Source organism: Sphaerodactylus townsendi, linkage group LG01 (assembly GCF_021028975.2).
Source record: "Sphaerodactylus townsendi isolate TG3544 linkage group LG01, MPM_Stown_v2.3, whole genome shotgun sequence".
In the NCBI taxonomy this organism is placed as follows: domain Eukaryota; kingdom Metazoa; phylum Chordata; class Lepidosauria; order Squamata; family Sphaerodactylidae; genus Sphaerodactylus; species Sphaerodactylus townsendi.
In genome coordinates this window covers 160,283,054-160,309,164 of record NC_059425.1, presented here as the reverse complement: position 1 = coordinate 160,309,164, position 26,111 = coordinate 160,283,054, and the positions used below count along the sequence as shown (strand labels likewise).

Below are 26,111 nucleotides of genomic sequence, written 5' to 3'. Positions count from 1 at the left end.
TCATACATTTGTTACATTTAATATTTTTCTTTCATCTATACATTTTTTTCCATTTTCACCCCCCTCCCCCCCTTCGCTTTATTAATTTTTTCATGCAAGCAGCAGGAGGTTCATTCTTCTTATTCTCTTATTCCATGGCTCTTCGTCAAATCCGGCTTCTTCAATCCATTCTTTATACACCGTCCATATCTTCTTAATATCTTCTATTTTTTCTTTCCATAAAATATTTTTTGCCAGTCTTTCAAATATCTCTAGCTGTATTTGTTCCCATATATATTCCAACCATCTTGAAACTGTCCATTTTTTTAATCTTTCCAGCCCAACGCCAACACTGCGTGTGCTGCTCTAATCATTATTTTATACATTGGTTCCAACCTTCTATTCACTCTAATGTCGTCTATTATCCCCACAATTAATAATTCTTTATTTACATCAATTTTTACTTTTACCAGTAGTTCTATATATTTTAAAATGTTCTCCCAAAACTTTTTCACTTCTTTGCATTCTATCCACATATGTATATAATATGCTCCTTTTTCTCCACAATGCCAACACTTTGGGCTTAATCCTTTAATCATATAGGCTAGCTGTGTTGGGGTTCTGTACCATTTTAGTATAACCTTTCTTTCTAATTCCACATATTTTTCAATCTTTATCTTCTTCATACTATCCATTATTCTTTCTATTTTTTCTTCATCTAAGAAATCATCTTTTTCCCATTTCTGTATCAACATTCTTATCATGAATTCTTTATCCTCTACTATATATTTGTATACTGCTCCTATAATCTTCCCTTTCATTGTTTCGTGGAGTCTTAACCATTGATTTATTATACATTCACCTTTTATTCTATATTTCCTTAACTTTTCCCATAGTCCTCTTATTGCCAGCCAATTCTCTCTCCCCCCCAATTCTATTAAGTTTTGTAATGGTATAATTTCTCCTTCATGAACTAAATCTGCTACTTTATGTATCCCTGCTTCTTTCAATTTTCTTATGAGTTTTTCTCCTTCTATTCCAGTCACGCTCCCCACTGGAGCCCTATCCAGAATGCCAGGCATCCATTTACTTCTCCATTTTTCCCAAATATCCATATTTACTTTTCTTGGACCTATTACTTTATTTATAACATTTTTATAATCATTTATATAAATACCATGGTTACCTATTCCCTTATTTACTTCATTTTCAAATTTCAGCCATTTTGAGATATTATCTTCATTGATACCAGGTCTCATTCTTGTCCAATAGGAATTTGTGCTGCATCATTCTGCAGCTCAGTTGCGGAGCTACAAGGGGACGGGGGTGCACCGTGCACCGGACGCATGCCTGGGGGCACAAAAATCACCCCCAGACCTCTTCCCCCCATGGGTTCCCCCCTGCGGCGCCCCCAACCCCCCCTGCGCCCCCTCACCCCCCTTCCCACACTTATTTTAGTTCCTTTCCTTTTTCAGGCTGCAAAAGGCCTATTCTCAGTAAAAACGGCCTGAGGAACTACAGTTCCCAGGAGACCTTGGGGCTCACAAGGTTATAACTAACATGGGGGGCATAGGGGGTGCAAAATGTGGAATGCGGCCCAGCTACGCCTCTGCTGCAGCTTCCTCCATTTGTGTATGGGGGGGGGGTGTCTGAGAAGGCACAGGAGGAATGAAGGATGTACAGAAAATAGTCAGAGCTGTAAAGGGAGCTAGGAGCAGAGGGAACAGAAGGTATACGATCAGGTTTGTGAAGGGGAGGAAAGGTGAAGGTCTATTCGGCTGCTCTCCTTTGAAAGGCAGGAGTAAAACGGACCAATGAGTTCCCATCTAGAAGTCAGGCAGTGGAACAATTTAGTCCTGCTTCCCTAAGCAGCTAGTAAAAAACATCAGCAAGGACTAAATTTACAGTATAATGTATGCTTAATGAAATATGATTTTGCTGTAAACAGTTAATAGATTTCCAAAAATAATTATTGCTATTGGTGGAAGGTGTTCCAAACACGACAGGAGTCCAAGGAATCCTACCTGCACTTAAATAAAATCTGTCTCCTATCCAAAGAAATGTGAAGCATTCAGAATAGCTTCCAACCCAAAGTGCATTTAAATCAGTGAACTTGTCAAACAGCAAAAAGCAAAACGATTCCCATTCTTTTTATTGTGCATATTTGCTTTGAATTTGCTGTACTTTCCTTCCTTTGACTGAAGACAGTGTAAAGATTAAAAACCCATCATAAAAACAGAACGTGCCATCATAGAAGGGAAGTTTTCAGCTTGACAAGGCACAGCATTTCCATAAAAAATATTCTAAAAAGCAATCTTGTTAGGCAAGTTTTTGAATGATTGCCAGATTTACTAGTGCACAAACATTAAAAACTGAATAGTCTGCTCAACTATATTACCATTTTGTTGAAAGGCATCTACACTAGCATCTCAGCACAAATGGATACAGTTTTGACTGATTAGCTATTTTTTTTTTAAAAAAACCCCAGTGTAACTAAGGAAACCATTTCCTGAAGCAACCTGCACAGGGAAGTTGTTAAGATTTCAGATAAGCCCTTGGAATAGTTTTCTTCGATATTAGCATGCAAGAGGAGGCATACTTACCTTCAGCTGAGGTTATCATAGCCAATAATAAAACCAAACCAGAAGAACATTTTGCCCCCTATTGATCATTATGAAATGCAACTTTTAAAATATAAAGCCCTTCACTTAGAAACACTTCACTCTTCTGCAACTGCAACTATCTGCAGTTTTACATTTCCTCAGGTTTGTAATATCTCCCATTAATATAGGATAACGTCTGTGTTACAGAACTTAGTTATAACACAGAATAAAGCAGGAGTCCAACAACTCCTTAAATATATTCTTGCATAAGTTTTTTTGAGTCCACACTGATTTCTTCAGATGCACTGGAATGCAAATTTGATAGGTTAGTCCTCTCATATTCAAAACAGAAAAGTAGCAGGAAAAGGAAAGACCAGTTTAAAACAAGGATCCAATGAACAGTAATCATTTGACTCAGAAAGTATCCGTGTTGGATTTCTGCAATCAGAAGCATATCCAAGGCCCATCCTGCCGTAGGGAGCCCAGCAGGCCGTGGCCCCACCCACATGCAGAGTTGGGTCTACCCTCAACCCCACACCCTAGCCCAGTGGTGGCGAACCTTTGGCACTCCAGATGTTATGGACTACAATTCCCATCAGCCCCTTCCAGCATGGCCAATTACGGAATTGTAGTCCGTAACATCTGGAGTGCCAAAGGTTCGCCACCACGGCCCTAGCCTGCCTGAAGACCCAGACATGACCTCATCCCACTACTTTTAGCAGGCCCAGTCCTGCCTTGAACGAGCTTTTCATGCTATAGTGAGCATTTCAACAATAGCTTGAGAAGATAGTCCAAGGCAGGACTGGGCCTGCTAAAAGCAGGGCGTCGGGGCCATTTTTCTGATCTCCAAGGTCAGTGCCTTGGACTATGTTTTCAAGTTATGGTGAGCATTTCAACAACATACCCATGAGCCTTTGCTAAATATGCTGTGTTTTGAGAGCTTTAAATAGCTTTTATCTAAAACCAATGTTTATTTCATTAATTGCCTCTACTTTGTAGTCTAAGTTTCTGATATTACAGACTCGGAGGAACAATACATTCAATTAGAAGTTATTTAAAGAACCACTTTCCTCTACACATGAGTAATCCATAATTGTTCAGGGAACTAGAGAAACCAGATACTGAAGACAGGACTCCTATGCCTTGAGAAGCCCAGCTTGTCCTTCAAGGGTGAGACATCCCCTTACTTACCAATACTGGACTGCACTTGGTCACCTTATTAGAATGACAACTTGCAAGTGTAATCCAGCAATGGGTGGACCAAACTACTTTGTCAGCACACTACCAATTCCAAAATGTAACTTTCTTTCCCAAAAAAGAGTAAACCCCCCCCCCTCCTCTAAAGGGACTTAAATCTCTGAGCTGCTATCTTCTAAATTATTTTTTAAAGGAACAAAGCAGTCTTTGTACCAGTATAAAAAAGGAAGAAAGCCAGCCATTGTAAACAGAACGACAAGGACATTTAGTTAAGGCATTGCTATTAATGTGTGAAATGCAACTAAAGAAAGGCATTGCAGTTCAGCTGTTTCTGATCCCAGGATTTCCCACTTCCATGCTGATGAATTTCTCCCTTTACATTTATCTGACCTGAAAAGCCCAGGTTTGTCAGACCTAGGAAGCTAAGCAGGGGCAGGCCAGGCAAATATTTGGATGGGAGACCTCCAAGGAATACCAGGGTCCATGACACAGGTGACGGCAGCGGCAAACCTCTTCTGAGCATCTCTTGCCTTGAAAACTCCACCAGGGGTCAGCACAAGCCGAATGTGACTCGACAGCAAATATCCTCTTTCCGGCCCCTTCTGCACACGCAGAATGATGCACTTTCAATCCATTTTCACAGTTGTTTGCAAGTGGATTTTGCTGTTCCACGCAGTTAAATCCAGCTGCAAAGTGGATTGAAAGTGCATTATTCTGCATGTGGGAAAGGGCCTCTGAAGGTTTTTTTTAAGACTTACAGAAATAGGACAGAGACTAATTGTCCTTTTCAGACATTACAGTGGTCCATACTGGCTGCCTGAAAAGTTGCATGTTAAGAACTTGTGCTATTCAAGGACCCCCCCCCCCCCAATATATGCTGTTGCACATGACTTTTGTACAAGGCTCATGAAATGCTGCTTTCCTTAAAGGTTCTGGTTTACATATATCCAAGCTGAAAATGCACATTATTCCTTTTGATATCGGATCCGGAAGTGAAATTCCTCCACTTCTGGACTGTGTTCGAATTAAAGGTTAAATTTGTCTTACTTCTCTGTGTTAGCCAGGTAGAAATCAACTGTATTAGCTAGGAAGATAGGATTTGTAAGTTTCTTTGTATTTGTGACTGTATGGAACCTCCTTGGCCCAAGGCAGAGAGCCATCTCCACTCCACCTGGGCCCATCCTATTCACGTGTAAAGGTTCCTGATGCATGCGGACAAAGGAAGACCTCAGTCGAAGCGCCTCGCCCTGCCTAATCCCGTCAGCAGGCAGATAAGGAAGCTCTCGTCATCACCCTCTGCTTCCTGACCCCGGACACCTGGGGAAACCTTTTGTGTTTTCCCGCCAGTGGACACGTCATCGCCTCGCCCTACTCTGGCGCGAAACTCAAGAAGGGAATGCTTATCGAACTCTGATTGGTTCCTGCATGTTGCAAATGAATGATTGGGTTTTTTTGAATTCTGTTAATGAATGGTGGTGGGCTGTCTTTGATTCTCCCGGGCTCCCGACGGGAGAAAGTGTACTTAAGGTGTTGTAAGGCTGCTAGGCAGCGCAGTTGTTGTGCGGAGCGGAGGTGCTGACACTTAGGTCAGCATCTCAATAAATCACTTTTATTTTATCCAAGCCATGTCGGGTCTTGCTTGGGTTCCTGGGCGCTGCCGAGAGCGGGATACTCTAGAGCAAGGAAAGTGTTACCCTGAGCAGCGCGGTAACACTTTTAGAAACTGTGGTGACCATATGCCCAGGGAGGGTCTTCTTGCAGTTGCCGGAATCCTTTTCGGTGCGGATATGTTTGAAAAGGACTACAGAAAGAGTGTACAAACCTCTGATGTACACATTAACTGCTTAACACCAGTAAACTATACTATTTTCTCAAGGGCTGGATTCCAACTCGGTGGGTTTGACACTTGATCTTTTAATTACACCAGTCTAAATCCCCTCTAATTCATTTCGGCTGGCACTAACCAGTCCTGAACAGCTCAGAGACTACAGATGACTGTGAAGACAGTGAGCCTTCCACATTCTCCTAAGCAAGGGAGTACCTCATGTAGTAGCTTTGTGCTTGATATTTAATTAGTGGGTTTATTTTTATCAGCTTTGTAATGGTCTCCTGTGTTATGGATACTTTTTATCCTCCTTATGCACAATAAATTTTTAAAGTTATAGCTCTGAAGTGGTGGCATAGAAATATCCAAATAAAAATGTGTTCCCTGATTCATGTTATGGCATCCACTTGCTTCCCCATGCTATTCTCGCAGATTCCTTTATACATTTTGCACTTGCCTTCCCTTGGTCCTTCTTCCTCCCATCCGTTTCTCTCCTGTGTGATTATTCTCTTTCCCTCCTTTCCCTTTCTTGGACCTGTCTTTAAACTTGACAAATCCCCCCCACCCCCACCCACCGGATTCAATTAGTCGTACCTCGTCGCCATCGGAAATCATGGGTTTCGGCTTCCGCCGATGAGATCCAGCCGTTTGTTGCCTCCGGTTTTCGCCAGTTGCCTCAGATTTCCTCTGCGTGCCGATGAAATCCGAAGCGACTTTTGCATAAGTTGCTACAACGTTTACGTTGCCCCTGCGCAAACGGCATAGCCTCAGTTTTCGTCAGTTCCAGTTTTCGCTGAGGTAAGCCGTCTGGTAATCTGCTGAGGCAGGGGTCTGCAACCTGCGGCTCTCCAGATGTTCATGGACTACAAATCCCATCAGCCCCTGCCAGCATGGCCAAATTGGCCATGGTGGCAGGGACTGATGGGAATTGTAGTCCATAACATCTGGAGTGCCAAAGGTTCGCCACCACGGTTCTAGAATCACAGTGGATCTGTCAACTGCAAGACACCCATCTGGTGGAAGTGACCACTACAAGGAGCACAACAAGGGCCAATCAATTTGGATAGCACCAAGGAATCACAGGGACGAGCTTAGGGGCCAGAGGGAACATATTAGTCAACTCTTTAAAGAATCTTCCATAGGGGATGGCTAAAAAGAGAACCCTTCTCTATCCCCTCATGCTGGGCTGAAATGGCTGTCAGGTGTACCCAAACCAACGATTCCAAAAGACTGCCCCAAGCTAGTTCCAAGAAATAGTCAGGGATAATTGGGAGTGGGATGGTGAAGGGGGAATGCCTCTTGACAGTGACCCAAGACTCAAATCTACACCATTTTCCCTAGTAAGAATGAATATGCATAGGTGTCAAACTCAGGCCCTCCAGGTGTTCATGGACTACAATTCCCATCAGCCCATGCCAGCAGGGCCAATTGGCCATGCTAGCAGGGGCTGCTGGGAATTGTAGTCCATGAACACCTGGAGGGCCTGACACCTATGGAGTGGAGGGTTTCCTAGCCTATAGAACTTCCCTTACTCCTCTGGACACCGGCACTCTTACCCCTGAACGATCCAGGCCATCAGGTGCAGCCTGGTGACATCGCGTGCAGGACTTCCCACCCATTGCAGCGGGGTCTTTCTCCAGGGGAAAAGGAATTCTGTGTGCGCCTGTCAGTTTGGCCACCTTTGCAAGCCAGATCTGCCATGGTCAATACAAGACTGTGTCCAGTTCTGGTCGCCACATCTCAAAAAGGATATTGAGGAGATAGAAAAAGTGCAGAGAAGGGCAACAAGGATGATTGAGGGACTGGAGCACCTTCCTTATGAGGAGGCTGCAGCGTTTGGGACTCTTTAGTTTGGAGAGGAGACGGCTGAGGGGGGATATGAGTGAAGTCTATAAAATTATGCATGGGGTAGAAAATGTTGACAGAGAGAAATTTTTCCCTTTCTCACAATACTAGAACCAGGGGGCATTCATTGAAAATGCTGGGGGGAAGAATTAGGACTAATAAAAGGAAACACTTCTTCATACAACGTGTGATTGGTGTTTGGAATATGCTGCCACAGGAGGTGGTGATGGCCACTAACCTGGATAGCTTTAAAAAGGGCTTGGACAGATTTATGGAGAAGTCGATCTCTGGCTACCAATCTTGATCCTCTTTTATCTGAGATTGCAAATGCCTTAACAGACCAGGTGCTCAGGAGCAGCAGCAGCAGAAGGCCATTGCTTTCACATACAGCACGTGATCTCCCAAAGGCACCTGGTGGGCCACTGCGAGTAGCAGAGAGCTGGACTAGATGGACTCTGGTCTGATCCAGCTGGCTTGTTCTTATGTTCTTAAGACAATCAGGATGCAGGTGGTGTGTTCCACCTTGATCTTTCCTAAGACTCTGTATAGGAAGGGAAAAGGAGGGAAGGCGTAATACAGGTCCCCTGTCCAACTGATTGGGAAGGTGTTCCCAATGAAGCTGGGTTTCTTCCTGCCATGGAGCAGAATAGGTCTGCCCTTGGACTCTCTGATAGCAAAAAGGTCCACCCCAGGGAACCCCACTGATTGAAAACATCTACCTTCCCAATATAAATAGATTCATCCCTGAATCTGCCATTTTGCCACACTATGGTTGTTAAAAGCTGCAAGTTACCAAAACACAAATATTTTCCCAATTCTATCCTATTTTGGAGACTGATGTCATGTGCGTAAATGACTCCATTTGAATGCAGGAGGAACATATTTACATATTGAAGCAGCTAGTTGATAACATTTGCTATCATTTATCTCATCAAATGGTAAATGGAGCAGAACTTGCAAAACAAGTATTCATCCTTACCCACCAACCCCCCAAAAAACAGGAAACTGACTATATTGACCCCAGCCTTGACTCTGTGAGGCATCCCCAATCTTCTCTGCAGTGAAATTGTAGAAATTTAGCCAACAGTTCCATCTATCATTCTGACTAATGCCTTCCGCATTGCTCATTAGACTCCTCTTAAATGTGGAATTTCAGCTTTTACATTATCTACTCTCTCTCTCCCCATTAACCCTTTCCTTCTTATCAATCTGCTCTTATCTTTTTAAAAAAATTTATTGTAGTTTGAAATTTCAGTATTTATACAATATATGCATTCTTGTTGACATATTCCAAACCATACTTTCCCCCTTTTCCCCCCTCCCCCCCATTTTTCTTTCTCATTTATTTAAGTAAACAGCAATAAGTTCATTCTTTGTACTCTCTTCTCCCATATTTCTTCTTTGACTCCCATGTCTTTCATCCACTCCATAAATTGTGTCCCAATCTGCTCTTATCCATCCCTCCTTTATCAAGGATTTTTCCTGTTATCTAAAAATGTCCTAATGCACCTGTCACTATAGGCATGGTATTAATTTCTTGGTGTAAAAATAGAAAGTCCTCGTCTTTTTTTTACCACCACATCAAGACCTGGTGAGAATCAAACATGCACTGGTTGAGCATTTAGACCACAAACGACTAATTCCACAGGGTTGTGGAACAAGCATCCCATTACTGTAATAAAATGCTAAGAAATTATTGATGAGGGTTCAAAAAACTGGTCCATTTTCCACTACTTCTATGAAAGGGCAGCAAACTATTCCCAATATACCCAAAGACCACAAAACCTAGGAAGTTCTACAACAGGTCAAAATGCTTGATCCTGTTCCAGATGTGAAATACTACAAACCCACCCCCCTCCGGAATAGCATTCAGTGTTGCAGATCTCCAGAATCTGCATTCTTTGTAATCGAGGTCTTCTCAAATATTACCCTTGTGGTTCACTGCTTATAATCCTTCAACTCATGCTCTATGAGCAAAAAAGGAACTGTGCATAAACCTGAGAAGCATCACTTTGCTGAGGAGAAGAGTTTGGATTTATATCCCCCTTTTCTCTCCTGTAAGGAGACTCAAAGGGGCTTACAAGCTAATCTGATTCACCAAATAAACCTCCACAGCCCAAGTAGCAGAGCAGGAAATCAAACCTGGTTCTCCAGATTAGAGTGCACCTGCTCTTAACCACTACACCATGCTTGCTCTCAGGAGTTATGTGTATCAGAAAACTTTCATCAGCATGCTTAAAAGATTGACATTTTTAGGATTACTTTTCTATTGTCAAAATCCATAACAAATTTCCCATCAGCAGAATGAAACCTTCCTGCCAGCCGCCGCCTCCTACTGCAACTGGCTGATCTCTTGAAAAACTCCTCCTGGGAGATACGGGAACCTATGCAGGTGGTTGAAGCATGTAGAAAGAGCAGCCTGTGATATCCTCACAAGCTGAAAAACATTACACCGTTAACCATTTTCATCCAGCACTTTGAAAACTGGTGTTTTATTTAAAGTATCACTTCCACCCCAAGGCTATTTAAGTACTTTGTCAGACGCTACACATGTTCAAAATGATTTTCATTTCAGCACTTACACATTTTTACAGAGTACAACAACTAAGTTACAGCAAAAAAAAAAAGCAGTCTAAAAAGAGTTTATTCTAAACTCACACATATTGCCAGCCTTTTCTAGGAATTACAGGCCAGACCTTTATTTAAAGTGCCAGGTTTTCGTACAAACAATTAAGAGAGTAAATTTAAAACCAGCGAAGAGGCAATGAAGTTAGAAAAGGCTGCATCCTATGAACTGTGAATGTAACATGCACCTGGGATCTCGCCTACCTTACCTTCTCAGACCTCTAAGGCTCACAAAAAATCTGATGCAGGGGGTCTTGCACTGGTGGAAATCCTAGTCCACAGCACTGCATTGGCTAGAATGAAGGACTTGCCTCTCCTTATTGTAGTCCCTCAAGGTATTTTATCCACAAGGTTCCTTTGACAAATCCTTTCCCAGCACTGGCTTTGGGGAGTCTCAAAATGCTGCTGAAAGAAGGAATCGATCTGCTACAACTAAGGTTCATAGGATCCAACCCACAGTGCCTGTAACTTTCTGCAGATCAAGTAAGACTCTCAGTTGCATTCTAAAGAGTGTTCTCATTCAACTTTCCTGTGCGGCTGATGGGCTGCTAGCATCCAATTACCAGAAAATGGAGCATGCCTCTTCAACTAATTTTTGTAATTGAGTAGCTCATGCATTGTTATAAATATACAGAAGTTAACCCTTAAAGGAATTGTTTTCCTGCTTCAGCTACACAAACGTTCCTAAAGTACCAGCACACACTGAAAGAACGGAACATTGAGGGCAATATGGCAAACCCAGCTAACAGTTTTCAAGCTTAGTTGGAGAAGTGTCCTTCTGCCCCTAGAAGTCGGCATCCAAAGTGAAAGAGTTATCTGTGGGTTTTGACATCACCCCCATTCTCTGGTATTCTCCGACACGCTTTTCAAAGAAGTTGGTTTTGCCTTCCAGGGAAATATTCTCCATGAAGTCAAATGGATTCTCTGCTCTGAATATCTGAGGGGGAGAAAAATGACAACATGTGGATCCAAAATCACACCTTTTTAGATATGCCAGGCAATCTATGTTTTAATTTCTGTTCTGCTCAACAGCGTTTTAGCTTCTGTTCATCGTTCAACTCCATCTGTCTCCCACAATTCCTCCCTGGGTATCACCTTTGATAGTGGATACTAGCAGCAAAAGCCCATTGCAGGGGCAGGATGCAATGGGACCTAGGAAGCAATACCCCCTTAGCAATGGTCTAAACCAGGGGCATGCGGCTCTTCTGCCCTTGCAATGGTCTAAACCAGAGGCATGCAGCCGCATGCGGCTCTTCTGCCCTTGCACTGCGGCTCCATGAGCCAAGCCGCTGGCCCCATCCAGCGCTGGCTGGGCTGCGCCGTGGGCTTCCCCTCTCGCCTGCCGCGTTGGAGTGGGGTGGGCGCATTCCCGGTGGCCGGCGAGGCAGGCAGCAGGGCGGACGCATCCATGCGCTTCTCAGAATGAGCGGAGTAAAAGGTAAAAAACCCCAATATATACAGTGTTATCTTTATTTTAAATGTCAAAAAATATTTGAGGCTCCAAGTGTTTTCTTTTCCCATGGAAAACGGGTCCAAATGGCTCTTTGTGTGTTAAAGGTTCCCTACCCCTGGTCTAAACTCAGCTTTTTTTTTTTTTTTTAGGGGGGGGGGGAGGGTGCCGGCCACTTTGCCGCCTGACTTGGCTTTTGGGGGTGGGAAGGGTGGGAGAATGGTGCTGGTCAGCTTTGTGGGGCCCACAGAGCAGCTCTGTGGGCAGGGGAAATGTCAGGGTGATGAACTCCTACCAATGGGAGAGGAGGACTTTGTGAGCCTGCTCTCCTACTGGCTGAGGGTTCATCGTCGTGACATTTGATGGCTTAGCGTTTTATTGTTTAGGATAAGGTCACAATATGGTTCTTTGATTTGCATTGTTGTATAGATGATAGTGTGTTTTTCATGTGGGTATATTGAATATAATGAGTGCAGTGTAGTGATTAATTTGTACAGACTATGATCTGTGAGATCCAGGCTGAAATCCCCACATTTCCATGGAGGCTTGCTGCGTACTTAGCAATCCCACTAATGGCCCATATCCTGTGGGCCATCAACCACATTTTAGTGGCTGGATTAAGGGAGTGAAGGTAGACATGCCCTCCAAGTGCCAGCATGGTGTAATAGCTAAGAGCAGCGGTTCTAATCTGGAGAACTGGGTTTGATTCTCCACTCCTCCACATGAGGAGCAAATTCTAATTTGGTAAACCAGGTTTGTTTCCTCATTCTTCCACATGAGGCCTTCTAGATGACCCTGGGCCAGTCAGTTCTCTCAGAACTCTCTCAGCCCCTTCTACCTCATAAGGTGTTGTGAGGAGAGGAAGGGAAGGAGTTTGTGAATCACTTCAAAACTCTTTATGGTTGAAAAAAGCAGGGTATAAATCCAAACTCCTCCTCTTTTACTGTGATGTGCTACGATAACAATGCACTTGTTTTCAGGGCCAAAATATGTATTCAAAGCCACAGCCATCTCACTTGAGAGTGTTATTTGCTTTCCACTTGAGTTGGCTTTGAGTCTGACATTTTTAAGCACTTGTTTTCTCCAAGGTTTTTCTGCTGTCTAACGATTCTGTTGCCCCATTTCAGTGTATGTGTAGATTCTTGTTCTTAAACTGCTAGCGTATGCACTCTTGCTTTCTAATTCTAATAAAAATTTACCATGCAAAGCAGAAGTGAACCATTTCTGAATTACTGTCATTTTAAAATTTGTATCCTGCTTTTCGTCTTGAAAGGGACTATTGAATACCTAGAAACTTTATGGCAATACGAAATAGCAATATGGCAATAGCTCGTGTGTCACCATGAGTTAACGGCAGCAGAAAAAAAGCTACCTCCTGAAAATGTTACATTTAAAGACCATAGCCTTATAATAATGTTCAGTTCTGAGTGCATTTTGGCATACTCTAGATTGTAATAAATAAGCTACATATCTGTGTAAGTGCCCTGTGAAATCCAAAATAACCACTAATGAGCCAAGAAGCCATTGCTTAATGGAAAAGCAGGCCCAAAATGTAAACAAATTGCATTCTTTAAGAGACAAACTGCACAGAACTTACCTTGTTAAACCCAAGCTCAAGCATCAGTCTGTCTGCCACGAATTCAATATACTGCTTCATTAAAGTGCAATTCATGCCAATTAGTTTTACAGGCAATGCTTCTGTCAAGAATCCCTGCATTTAAGAGAACAAAGCAGCTTAGTATGCAAATGCTAGTCCATCTATAACTTAATGCCTCTACTAAGTTTTATATTTTGCCTACTTTGATGCAGGCAGTTTTTCACCAGCACCCGCAAAGGACTGCCAATTACCTGTTCTATCCTGACAGCGTTAGTGATGATCTCTCGCACTTGCTGCTCAGATGGTTTGTGTACCAAGTGTTTGAACATCAGACAAGCAAAATCACAGTGCAAGCCCTGAAGAAAAATAATTGAAGGAGAGCAGCTATGAAGAATGCCACCTCTAAATCACAAGCCAATCTAAAAGATCTTGAGTAAATGAAAAAAATCGTGTATCAAGTTACACACGAGCTCTAAGGCACGCTTTAGCCTTCCCACTGGTCACAAAACAAATCTAAGTCATTTCCATCCCCTATAAAACTTTTGACTGCCAAGCACTGAACTTCCTATATAATTTTGATTAATGGGATTTCACAAAAATTACTACTCCTTCAAGAGTTTGGCAGATGCTGTGAAGTGTGTTATTACACTGTTTTCTAGGAGCCACACAACCCACTATGTTTTCTTGGCAGCTCTCCTCCCGAGGTCTGGTCATCGATGAGGGACAGAGCTCTCTGCTTTCAGCACTAGTATTTATTACCATCTTGTAGGTCATAAGCTTTTTTTTTAAAAAAAATCTTTTGGAAGCAACAATTGATTAGAGAGGACTTAGATTAACTCTGCCTCGTGCCATCTGCCTGTCAGGAAGGTGTTCTGAGCTTACTCTTTCTGGCTGTGGCTGCTTTGCCCCAAATGAAGAAGTGTTTGGATTTATATCCCCCCTTTCTCTCCTGTAGGAGACTCAAAGGGGCTTACAATCTCCTTGCCCTTCCCCCCTCACAACAAACACCCTGTGAGGTAGGTGGGGCTGAGAGAGCTCCGAGAAGCTGTGACTAGCCCAAGGTCACACAGCTGGCATGTGTGGGAGCACACAGGCTAATCCGAATTCCCCAGATAAGCCTCCACAACTCAGGCGGCAGAGCGGGGAATCAAACCCGGTTCCTCCAGATTAGAATTCACCTGCTCTTAACCACTACGCCACTGCTGCTCCCTAACGAGGCAGTGGGAAAGTGCCACTCAATTAAACTTAAAAGTTCCGCTCAATTAAATGAGAGATTCTCTTAACTCCAATCCTTACCTCATCTCTGCTGATGAGTTCATTGGAAAAAGTGAGTCCCGGCATCAGTCCCCGCTTCTTCAACCAAAAGATTGATGCAAAAGAACCGGAAAAGAAGATCCCTTCTACTGCAGCAAAAGCAACCACACGTTCTCCTGTTGGGGCAAGCATCGGCGTTGATTTTACAATGCAAACTATTGGAGTGAAAAAATAAACAAGAGAGTCCAAGTGACACTTACCATAAGTGGCATGCTTATCCCCAATCCAGCGCATGGCCCAGTCAGCTTTCTGTTTAACACATGGCAGTGTTTCTATGGCATTGAACAGAAATTCCCTAGAAGCAGAACATGAAGTTATTACGGTAAATATTCAGTTAGCAGTTCTCTTAACCACCTTTAAGGTAGGCTAGGCTGACAAACACACAGGTATTCGACCCCAAGTTACATGACACAGCTATATACCATGGAAAGATTAAGCTACATAGCCAAGCTTATTTTTTAAGGGTTATCAAATATTCTTTACATGACAGCTGTAGATACATTTTCAAAACAGAGAACAGGTCTCTTTCCAGAAGGACATCATGCAAAACTTATTCTTCAGCTTTGTGAAAATCAGGATGGGGAGACAGCTTTGAAATAATGCAGACATTTCTTAAGAGCTAATGACAAAGCATTTCAGCGTGACAACTTCCTTACAGTTGTGCAACCACTGACTTGAAGTCAATGCAAGAATGCCAGGCCATTTATCTCAAAACAGCACCGACCTCTCTTTCGGATCCTTGATATAAGTGTCGATAAGCAAGCTGTACATTTCTGAATGGATGTTCTCCATGGCAATCTGGAAGCCGTAGAAACAACGAGCTTCGGTGACCTGGACTTCCTGGCTGAACCGCTCCACCTGCAGGACAAATCATGTTATTTAAATTGCAGAGCATCTCCTGCATTTTAGAGGAATCACACATATTTATTTTTCAGCTTGTTTTTGAGCAAATGGACTCATGTGCAAAAGATGTTTAATACTAGGGTAAAGTATTAGTACAATACCCTGGAAACTAGCAGCAGCCCACTACATGTCAGTTTTTGCTAACAGATTAAATAGAAACTGAAGAATAACAACGTACACATCTCATGCACTTCTGCTTCAACCCATAATTCACTGGCCTTAACCTAAAACATAAAGGCCTATGCCACTCATCGGGGTCTAATATTCCTTTTGTTCAAGAGTTCTGTGATCAAAAGCTTCCAAACACCTTTACAAGTGGCAAATCTACTCCAGTAAAGACTCCAACCAACCTCTCCTTCCTTGCATGTTTTCTGACTCCAGGAAAAAAAAACATGTTGTTAACCAGCTTTGAATATATTTAGCTGTATGCCTGGCTTGATTACTCTGTACTTATTAGCAAACCAGTAAGTATATGAGCCAGCTCCACTGACTTGGTACAAAAGCTGTCTGATGACCTGTTTACACACACTGCAATCATCTAGTGACCAATGTGTAGGTGAACCAGCCTTACAGAGTTGCTCAAACAGCTATATAGTGTGCCCATGTGCCCCTTCCATATATTGTGTATATTGTTGGGTCAAGTTAAAATAAGATGTACAACGCTGCTAGGAGCCGTGTGGCATAGTGGTTAAATGCTTCCACTGCCACTCACACGGTCAGGAGTTCGAGCCCCCTGTGGGTTAGATATCCTGGCAGCTGGCTCATGGCCAACTCAGTCATCCATCCATTTCTTGTCGGTAAATGAGTACCTAGCTCATAGCGAGGGGATAAAAAATAGCCAGGGAAAGCAATGGCAAACTTCCTCACAAAAAAGGCTTGCCTACTAAATCACTGCTCGCAGTGATACCCCAGGGTCGAACATGACTGAAGGGGAAACTTTACCTTTTTACAACACTGCAGCAACCACAAGCACATAGCTAGAGAAAGAAACTACCTATAAAAGTTACCGTTATTCTGCAAACTCTGCTAACCAATATGAAGCTGAGCTTGAACATACTACTTGAGGGAAGCTGCCTTCCAACTCCACAAATATCTGAAGAAAGATTTCATTCTGTCACAAATGATGCCAAATCTCTTAACAGAAACAGCTCAAAAATACTCCTGGCATTTGAAATTCTTTGCATATCATATGATCTTCAGATAAAACTGCCACAGCCAACCTTGAGCCTAGAGTTCCAGATTTACCAGCAACTGGATATGTCTGCAGAACCAAATAAATTGAAGTACAGTGGAATTTGAAGTATGAATAATTTGCATTATGGAACATTTTTGAAAGTTGCCTAGATAACAAAAAAACACCGTTTTTATACTACATTCCATTATTGAGTTGCAGCTTATTACTACTACATTCAGTGCCGAAACTTTGGACCATGTTTTAGTTGCATGTGTCAAGGCAACATTTACTGAAAACTGATCACTTGACCAGACCTTGGTAATTTCTCAGTAGTATCTGTTCTAAGGCATGATACTGGATATCTTGGTTTGATACTGGATACCCATAAGTCAAAGAAAAATAACAGGTGCCCTGCTTGATCAGACAGTCTAGTCTAGTGTTCCCATGCTAGCAGGGGCTCATGGGAATTGTAGTCCATGAATATCTGAAGCGCCAGATTGGACACTCGTTTTATAATATTGAACCATTTGCTGTGAAAGGTCCACAAACATGGAATACAGGGGTCAAGACCTTCCAGAAGTGTGACTGCATATGGATTTATGTTGCCTCTGTATACAAATGTCCCCTGTACTGGCCAACAATTACCATATCTTCCACTAATCATTATCACTTGCAGCAAAATCAACAATTCAATTACATGTCCACTTCAGAAGTATTTCATAAGTCTCTAACATATCTGCCCCCCAGTTATCTTCCTTTTAAAAGTGAGAAGCCCCTAGATTTGTTGCACCCTTAAAGCCAGATTTTTAAAACGATAAGATATGGAGAAAACAACTATTATTGTTTGTTGTAAGAGGCTCCACATAAGCTGTTTACAATGGAGCTGACATTTTGAAAGCCTTAAAGAAGATTTCCCAGGGCAGCTGTAATATGTAGATTGGCTGTTTTTTTAAGTGATCTTATTTTGTTGCACAAGGGTCCACCGGTTAAGATTAGCTTGCGGACTTACATTCTTGCACAGCGTGGCATGATTTCTCTGCATGCCAGTTTAAACTACTTCCAAGCCACTTTTGCTCATGCATTTGGTGTGTACCCTGTGGATCAAACTGTTGTGTATAAACCTCAAGTTCTCTCCGTTGTGGCACCCACCTCTTGGAACAGCCTGCCTGAAGAAGTCAGAAGGCTCCCATACTTTTCTTATTCAACAGAATGCGTAAAACAGACATATTCAGAAGGGTGTTTATGTCCAGAGAGTAGCGTTAATGTCTGAAATCTTGCAGGTCCACAAGCTGGACTAGGTAACATCTCAGTATCTTTTTATCCACATGCTTACCAAATTTTCATTGACAATGCCATCACTTGCAGCGAAGAATGCCAAAACATGTGAAATGAAGTACTTCTCTTCGGACTTTAAGGATTCCCAGTGCTGAAGATCTTTGGAGAGATCCACCTAAATTTTATAGCAGAGTAAGCAAGAATATATAACACCCCCAGAAACTAAAAACTCTCCTCCTACACGCTTATATCCCTCACTAGGTACCAGCCAAAGAATCGGTCTTATACAAACTCAGTGTTTATCAATCTGCTCAGTAAAGTCTACTCCAACTGGCAGAAGCTCTTTAGGTCCGCAGGCAGATCAAAGCCTTTTGCAAACCTGAGATCCTACTTAAGATTACTAAAAGCATACCTTGGATACTTTACCTACACAAGCTACAAGAGGAGGGCAATCCATGCCCTACGAAGAGAGACTTAGGGTGCTGGGTATGTTTAGCTTGGTGAAGAGAAGGTTAAGAGGTGACATGATAGCCATGTTTATGGGATGTCATGAAGGAGCAAGCTTGTTTTCTGCGGCTCCAGAGACTAGGACCAGGAGTAATGGGTTCAAGGTGAAGGAAAAGAGATTCCACCTAAACATCAGGAAAAACTTCCTAACAGTAGGGCCTGTTTGACAGTGGAATGCACTACCTTGGTGTGGTGTAATCTCCCTTCTTTGGAGGTTTTTAAACAGAGACTGGGTGAACATATGTCGGGAGTGCTTTAATGATGTGTTCCTGCATTGCAGGGGGTTGGACTTGATGGCCCTTAGGGTCTCTTCCAACTCTATGATTCTATGCTATGATATATGTTCTACCACTAAACCGTGCCTCCCCCTCGCAAATCTACAAGATGCATTCACTAGCCTCTCACCTCTTCAGCGGTCCAGAATGAAGCCTCTGCCTTCTTGTACATCTTCCAGATATCATGATATTGAATGGGAAAGATAACGAAGCGATGAGGATTTTCCCGAAGCAGAGGTTCGTCCTGTATGTTGGTCGAAGGTACCTTTGTGCTTTTAGGAACATCCTGAAAAAGAGTCTACATTATATGATGCCTCATTCTTAGAAAACAGGGTAAGACAAGTTTTTCAGAAATTAAATATTGTGTGGCTACAACAGAGATATTGAAAGCCATTTTGGGAAGAAAAGCAGGGTATAAATATGCTCATCAATAAACATGACAAAGAAACATAGCAAGGACTGAGTCACAAAAAAAGGCTGATGAAAACAAATGTGTCACACAGTTAAACTGAAACATAATGGAGGTGACAGGAATAAGTTTATAATTAGACAACTATATGGATGAATGACAATAGATATGTAATGATATTCTCTCTAAATTGATTTCAGTAAATATGAAATAAAAAGTTATTCTAATGGTACTCAATGTCCCCTAAATATACAAGAATGTTGTGGGTTTCGGAGATGTGGTATGTTCAGTGCAGACTGGATACACATCTCTTGGACATGTTTTGAAAATAAGTCTTTCTGGCAATATGTTGTTCAATATATCAATCAAATGCTAGGCAGTTATATTCCTCTAGATCCAAAGCAATTTTTGAAAGTTTTCAGAAGTACATATCTTCATCAGATACATAATCAGTATTAAGTTTGGTCATTGCAACAAGAAAGGCTATAGTTGCTAATTGATAACAGAAAACCCTATAAAATTATGATTGTGTATCACAGATCGCCTTGATGACATATCAAAGATCTATATGAAACTATAACAATTGTTCTGGAATCACAAACTTTGCTATAAAAATTTTCCTTTCTCATTCTGTGACTTATTTTATCAGGGGTGTTTATCTCCCTGAAAATGATCCCTATACTATCAGTATGATTTAGAGTTAACAAATCAGAGAGCTTATATGTATAGCTCAATTATTACTCAGTGTGTAGTCACTTTACCTCACTGAATATTTTAAATGTAATGTACAGTTCCATTAACAGGCAACTGAGTTTTATATAGGATATGTAGATTAATATATTACTCTGGTTGATTCATCAAACATTAAGATTTATAATTGTATTAATAAATTAAATATAATACAAAATAATTAGACAATGAGACAGCAAAATAACTTTTCCTCAGAACAGAGAAGGAAATGCAAATAGTTAAAATGAAGAGAAGAAACAATGATTACAGAGTGTCCAGAATGGGAATGGTATTACAATGTCTGATACACAGGAAGCAGTTTGTAAACAAGACAATAAATAACAGAAATGATTACAAAACTAACACGAGGGAGGACTTCACACAAGGAAGACTTGATCAGGCCCCAACTCAGCAATTAAACAGAATCTTCCTCGCTTACTGCCTACCTTAACTCACAGAACTGTAAAGATTATGAAAGCTACCCCACACCCTACCTGTCTCACAGAGGCCATAAGTACTTCTGCTTAGAAGAAGGTCCCAGTGAGACCATCGCCACCAGATCTCAAAAGCTAAGAGTCTGCAACCTGCGGCTCTCCAGATGTTCATGGACTATAATTCCCATCAGCCCCTGCCAGCATGGCCAATTGGAGAGCCACAGGTTGCAGATCCCTGTCCTAGGATGTGAGACCAAGGAACTCTAGGCTCACCACACAGAGACAAGGGCCTCTGAATTTCCCATACCTTTGAAAACTTCATGGGAATGCCTCTCCCTAAGTCAGATTCAACTTGACTGCTTTTCCACCACTACCAGGCAAGTGCTTTTTTTACAAAGCAGGATCTTGTCCATAAAAGGGTACTCCTTACAAAGGGGGCGGGTAAATAATATTCCTACAAACAGATGTAGGGTTTCGGAAAATGTGGGCACAGAAAAATAGTTTGAATCGATATTGCAGAACAGAGTAAAAGGTATTTTAAGGCTATTAACGACAACTTCCCTCCCATACAGACATCCCTTGCACAAAGAGGAAGATTCCGACTCCTTTGAACAATGGGGCGTTTGGCGCCAAACCGGGAACGAATGGAGCCCCACCCCAAGTTCAACAGCAGGGGGTAGCGATGGCAGGAATGGCAGGGCCTTCTTCGTCAAAAGCGATCTTTCGTGTAACCTGCACAGAGACGGGAGCCCCCCCTTCCTTAACACCCCCTCGATTCGCAAATATCCCACCCGCTCCCCAGTTCCTCTTCCTGCGCAAACTCACCGCCTCTAGGAAGATCCTCCTGGCTGTCTTAGAAGCCAGTACCCGGGTTGTGCTGAGCGATGGAGGCTGCAAAACAAAATGATACCAACATCGATCAACCCAGCAAATTTGAGGAATCACGAGAATCTCAGACGTTGCCCGTTGCAAAAGGGACCCCCGTTGCAATTGCAAGGGATCCCAGGAAAACCAATCGCTGCTGAAGAAATGCAAGGCTCTGGATTTACCTCGCAATAGACCCCAAGGGAATTGCGAGCTCTAAAGGGACGCTTTCGCATTCCAGATTCGGCTGCGGGTCCCGAAAACGGGGTGGCCCGAGGGGGAGAGATGACACTCTCGAGTAGTGACAATTCAGCACAGGTTTGCTGCTCATTAGGGCTCTGCAACTCTCTCACGAAGCTCCCCCCCCCCCCTCCGGCCCCTGATCCTCTCCCCATATCAGGCCGGTCGGCCGCACTCACCGTGTTCTCCTTGTCGTCCAAGGCTAAGTTCTTTAGGGGCGACAGGCGGGTCGAGGGGGCGTCCTGCTGGCGAGCCGCGAGTGGGGGGCGAGAGGACAGCATCACGTTGGCGGGAAAGAGGACAAGGAAAGACGATGGCGTGAAGGGCCGCTTAGATCTCTGCAAAGTTCTGCAGCGATGAAGGGAAAAAGCCGGCCCCGCCGCCGCTTTATATTGGCTTCGAACTTGGCGCCAGAACACCCAGGCGTCCAATCACAGCGCCGGCCTTCTCCTGTTTCTCTTCCATTGGCTGCTTGTGGGCCCTCCAAAAATATAATCGCGAGAAGATACGTCACAATCCCTCCCGCTCTGCAGTTCTATTGGCCCAGGGATGAAGCAGTCGACAAAAGACTACGAAACGCGGGAAATCCTGAATTAAAGATTGATTTTCCTCTCCCGGCGTTCCGATTGGCCTAAAAGAGGCCCGCCCTTTAAAAGTGCTTTATTCTGAACTGTCCGTCATGCTGTGGCGTTTCCCATTGGGTAGAGAACTCTCACCAGCTGTTGTCATCTAGCTGGATACAGCATTTGCTGTCTCCCTTTGTTGGTAGAAAAACATCAGCATTTCTTCCTTAGGAGAATCGCACTGTCTCGGTGTATCTTTAATTTTCGGTAGGGCTACTCTGAAGTAAAGGCATTGCTTTATAGCGTTGTAGAATAGTTTGTGTTGCGTTCTGAAATGCAGAGAGCGGGGTAGTTAATTCCTCAGTGTGGCATGTGCTTGTAGAATAAAAACGCACTTTGCAATATTAATTTTTGTTGCAGCAGATTAACTTCTCTGCAATTCTTAGGACTGGGTGATTCTTTATCACGACGTTTAATTTTTTAATGGAACGTAGCCAGGGGAGCTTCAGTTTAAATGGACTGACCGCTGGCAGAGGGGAGGGCTACTGAACTCTGCACCGTGCTTCCACCCAACATTGCTTTTACACGTGGAGAAGTTTATAGACAGTTCCACAATGAAAGCTCAAGGCAAAATCTAATGAAAAAAAAAATCCAAGGATCGGTTTTGGAACAGAAACGTGACATATTATTCTGTAAAGGGACCCAAGTTTCATTTTGACCCCTCTGTGCAGGTTGAGGGGTACGACATCAGAAAGATTTTTCATCAGACCCAGGCATCACACAGCCATTGGATTCCAGATGTTGCTTAACATTGCACTGGCCATGTTTTCTCAGTAGTAATAAGCTGTGGAGGGGTGTTTTAGATGCGATGCTTTGAGTTTTAGGACTGGAGTTCTTAACATGCTCTTTAGCCCTAAAAAATCATAGTGGCACACCCCCCCCACACACACACACATATAATTTCTGTGATAAAAAAAATGCCACTGCCCTGGTTGACATTAAATGTGGGGAGGTAGAAATATCCAGTTATTTTCCACACAAGCAGGGTCTAATGAATAATACAAAAAAAAGAGCAAATGGGGAAGAGTGCTTGCAGAAGCAGTGAGAAGAAGATGTCTCAAAGGGTATAAAACTAGATAGTAATATTGCAATTGGGTGAGGAAAAACCAGGTATGCAGATTGCTGAAGACAGCACGTCCAGTGAGGTTTTGAAGGGGCCTCTGGCTGTTTCCTACATTTAGGTGGGAAGGGAGAGGTGAAGAGGACTAGCTGCAGGTTTACAGAGCTCCTTAGTCTCCTGATAAAAGTACCCTTCCCTCAGTAGCCAGCTACGCTGGAAAGAGTGGAGAGCAGGTCTTAGATGTTCTACCAATGTCAGGTTTTTAAAGTGTATTAAAAAGTAATGGCTCTTCTTTGGTTAGTCCTTCTACTAGGGAATCTCACATGGGCCTTTGGGACCATCTCCTATTTCCAGTTCAAAGAAGTACCTGGAAGAGATGGCAAAGTGGGGGCAAATCTCTTGTGCTTATTCATCTGTCCCCGGGCGTTATAATGGCCAGGCGCTGCTGGCAGTGAGTCTTCTGCCAAGCCATGAACTCTTGGGGCCCCCAGGTTCAATTTCATAATGTTTAAGAAAGATCACTGTAAGTCCCTCAAATTAAACTCTGCTCAAAATATTGGTAAAATCACACTGCAGCAGTTCGTGTGAGGGTGTTTTGGCACTCTCCTGTTTGTATCACTATTGTTCCAGCAAATTAAGGCACTAAGTTAGCGTATCGGGGCTCCTAGTTATACTGCTATTCCCTTCTAATGTTCTTAAAATGTAGGTCAAGAATGCAGAGAAAGGGGAAGAGTAATTGTATTGTCGAAGGCTTTCATGGCCAGAATCACTGGAGTGTTGTGTGGTTTCCGGGCCTTATGGCCTTTTCTCCTGACATTTTGCCTGCAACTGTGGCTGGCATCTTCAGAGGATCTGATCCTCTGAAGATGCCAGCCACAGATGCAGGCGAAACATCAGGAGAAAATGCTACTAGAACATGGCCATACAGCCCGGAAACCACACAACACCCCAGGAAGAGTACTTTTTTTTAGAATAAAAATAGCAGCAGACAGATTTGAATGCCATTTATGCATGCATTACTTACCTTGTGGATGTTTGCTTCACAGTGGGGTTTTCCTACATTTTTTTGTTTGCACAGGGATTCTTCTTCTACAAAGTGTCCCTGGCTAAGCCACTCTGCCATTTTGTCTGCCTGCCACTCCCTTGTTGTCTCCACACAACCTTCAATTAGAGACGTTGCCTGCTGCCTTTTTTTGGGCAGTCTTTGGTCTAGCATTAGTTTGCTAGGCCATGTCAATTTCTTGTCAATTTTCACAGGGTTTATCGCTAGACCTTCAGCTGGAAAAAAAGAGAAAAGAAAAGAAAGCCCCTTTGATCCTTCTAAAATGACTGAAGAGTGAGAGGAATTGCTGTGGTGGGGGTGGGGGAAAGGTGGGGAGGGGCAAAAAAAACCCCAAAGAAAGTTAAAGGCATGCTTTCCCTGAGAAGGGAGATGAAAAGTTGCCCTTTTAGAGCTTTTAGAAACTGGAGTTTTTCTGATCTGAAGGTGGGATGACTTTTGAAGGGAACGTGTGAATAACCTAGACTCCAGCATAAAGGGAATGCACACTCAGTGTGAAGGAGATCACAAATATGTCAATGATCTAAGACTTATGAGCTCTCAGGCCCCTTTCGCACACGCAAAATAATGCGTTTTCAAACCACTTTCACAACTGTTTGCAAGTGGATTTTGCTATTCCGCACAGCTTCAAAGAGCACTGAAAGCAGTTTGAAAGTGCATTATTCTACATGTGCGGAATGAGCCTCAGAGTTTAAACATTTAACAGCAAAATTTAAAACTCTCCTGTTTAAATCTAGTTCTGCATACTGGTTTGGTTGCCTGGCTTGTGAATGCTGCCTAATGCAACTGCCAATTCATTCCTTTCTAATTGGAGTTTCACTGTCCTGCTCATGTGCCTGCTGGACATTTGTGCTTGCATCTGGATTTGGAATGGATTAAATTTAAATGGAATTGATAGACAATTTTTTAAGATGAGTTTTACAGTCCCATCCAAAAGTCCTGGAAGTAGGACACAGTGCTGCTTCAAGCACTTCCCTGCTGCCTCCAGGAGGGTTTCTTGACAGTGCAGGGAGGTGAAAAACTAAAAAAGCCTCCCCACTGCTGAAGAGTCCTCCATCGAGCCCCAGCACTGGCATACCACCAGGCAAAGTCTGGGAGGAAGATGACTAAGGTCAGTTCCACACCCCACACCCCAGCTCACCCCCAGCCACACCAGCACAGCTTTTTGCACCTTCAGTCCTGGGGACGAGCAGTGGCTTCTGGGTCAGGCAGCTGGGTAAATTGTCCCTCTGCCAACGCATTTGCCCCTTGTGCTGGCATGGTGGGCATCTACGCTGGCACAGTGGTGTGGTGGCTCCAGAGAGAGAAATTCCCACCCCCAAATTGAACTGCCCAACCACCTTTGTTTTCACTAGGGTTCTTATTTCTCTCTCCTGTTCTTTCTCTGGTACACATGAGCGCATGCACAAAATTAACATTTTGGGTGGAAAAGACAATTTCAACTTTAGTTTTGCACAGGACCAACAGTTGCAAAATTATGACATGCACAGCCAATATACTCAGGTTTAGCTTCCATTCTAGCATTTGTTCCAGTGTCACCAGCCAGGGACTCTTTGTTTTTTAAGTAGACAGGTGTTCATTTTATTATTTGTTTTATATCAGCTAAATAGGCAAGTATGATCTTATGTTCTTATGATAAGTATGTTCTTATGATTCCCCCTGGTGCAGAGTGGTAAGTTGCAGTGCTGTAGTCAAAGCTCTGCTCACAACCTGATTCTGATCTCGACGGAAGTTGGTTTCAGGTAATCAGCCGACGGTTGACTCACCCTTCCATTTTTCGAAGATCAGTAAAGGAAGAAGAAGGAGGAGGAGGAGAGGAAGAAGAAGGAGAAGAAGAGTAGTAGTAGTAGTTTGGATTTATATCCCCCCTACCTTTCTCTCCTGTAAGGAGACTCAAAGGGACTTACAATCTCCTTTCCCTTCCCCCACCCCCCACAACAAACACCCAGTGAGGAGGGTGGGGCTGAGAGAGCTCCAAAGAACTGTGACTAGTCCAAGGTCACCCAGCTGGCATGTGTTGGAGTGTACAAGCTAATCTGGTCCACCAGATAAGCCTCCACAGTTCAAGTGGCAGAGTGGGGAATCAAACCAGATTAGAGTGCACCTGCTCTTAACCACTACAC

General features: G+C 43.1%; 1 protein-coding gene across 2 annotated transcripts; it reads right to left on the bottom strand.

Annotated features, from left to right (window-relative positions):
• Window positions 1-9,909: 9,909 nt before the first annotated feature.
• RRM2 (ribonucleotide reductase regulatory subunit M2) lies at window positions 9,910-21,652 on the bottom strand. Of its 2 annotated transcripts, none has more exons than XM_048498549.1 (10): window positions 21,425-21,652; window positions 20,967-21,032; window positions 18,700-18,855; window positions 17,846-17,962; window positions 15,160-15,293; window positions 14,636-14,730; window positions 14,418-14,551; window positions 13,373-13,477; window positions 13,122-13,235; window positions 9,910-11,011 (listed from the first exon to the last, which is right to left on the bottom strand). In XM_048498549.1, exons 1-10 carry the CDS (start codon window positions 21,524-21,526, stop codon window positions 10,859-10,861), a joined length of 1,176 nt encoding a protein of 391 aa, XP_048354506.1. In that variant the 5' UTR covers window positions 21,527-21,652; the 3' UTR covers window positions 9,910-10,858. The 2 variants fall into 2 exon arrangements, with proteins under 2 accessions (XP_048354506.1, XP_048354515.1); XM_048498558.1 differs by lacking the exon at window positions 21,425-21,652 and adding an exon at window positions 21,191-21,329.
• Window positions 21,653-26,111: the final 4,459 nt, after the last annotated feature.

Bases quoted from the DNA above. Each gene is read 5' to 3' on its own strand.
- RRM2 (XM_048498549.1), bottom strand. From the start codon at position 21,526: ATGCTGTCCTCTCGCCCCCCACTCGCGGCTCGCCAGCAGGACGCCCCC. The intron at 18,856-20,966 runs GTGAGTTTGCGC...ACTCTTTTTCAG, and splicing joins GGAGGATCTTCCTAGAGGCG to GATGTTCCTAAAAGCACAAA. The intron at 17,963-18,699 runs GTGAGAGGCTAG...TATAAAATTTAG, and splicing joins CATTCTGGACCGCTGAAGAG to GTGGATCTCTCCAAAGATCT.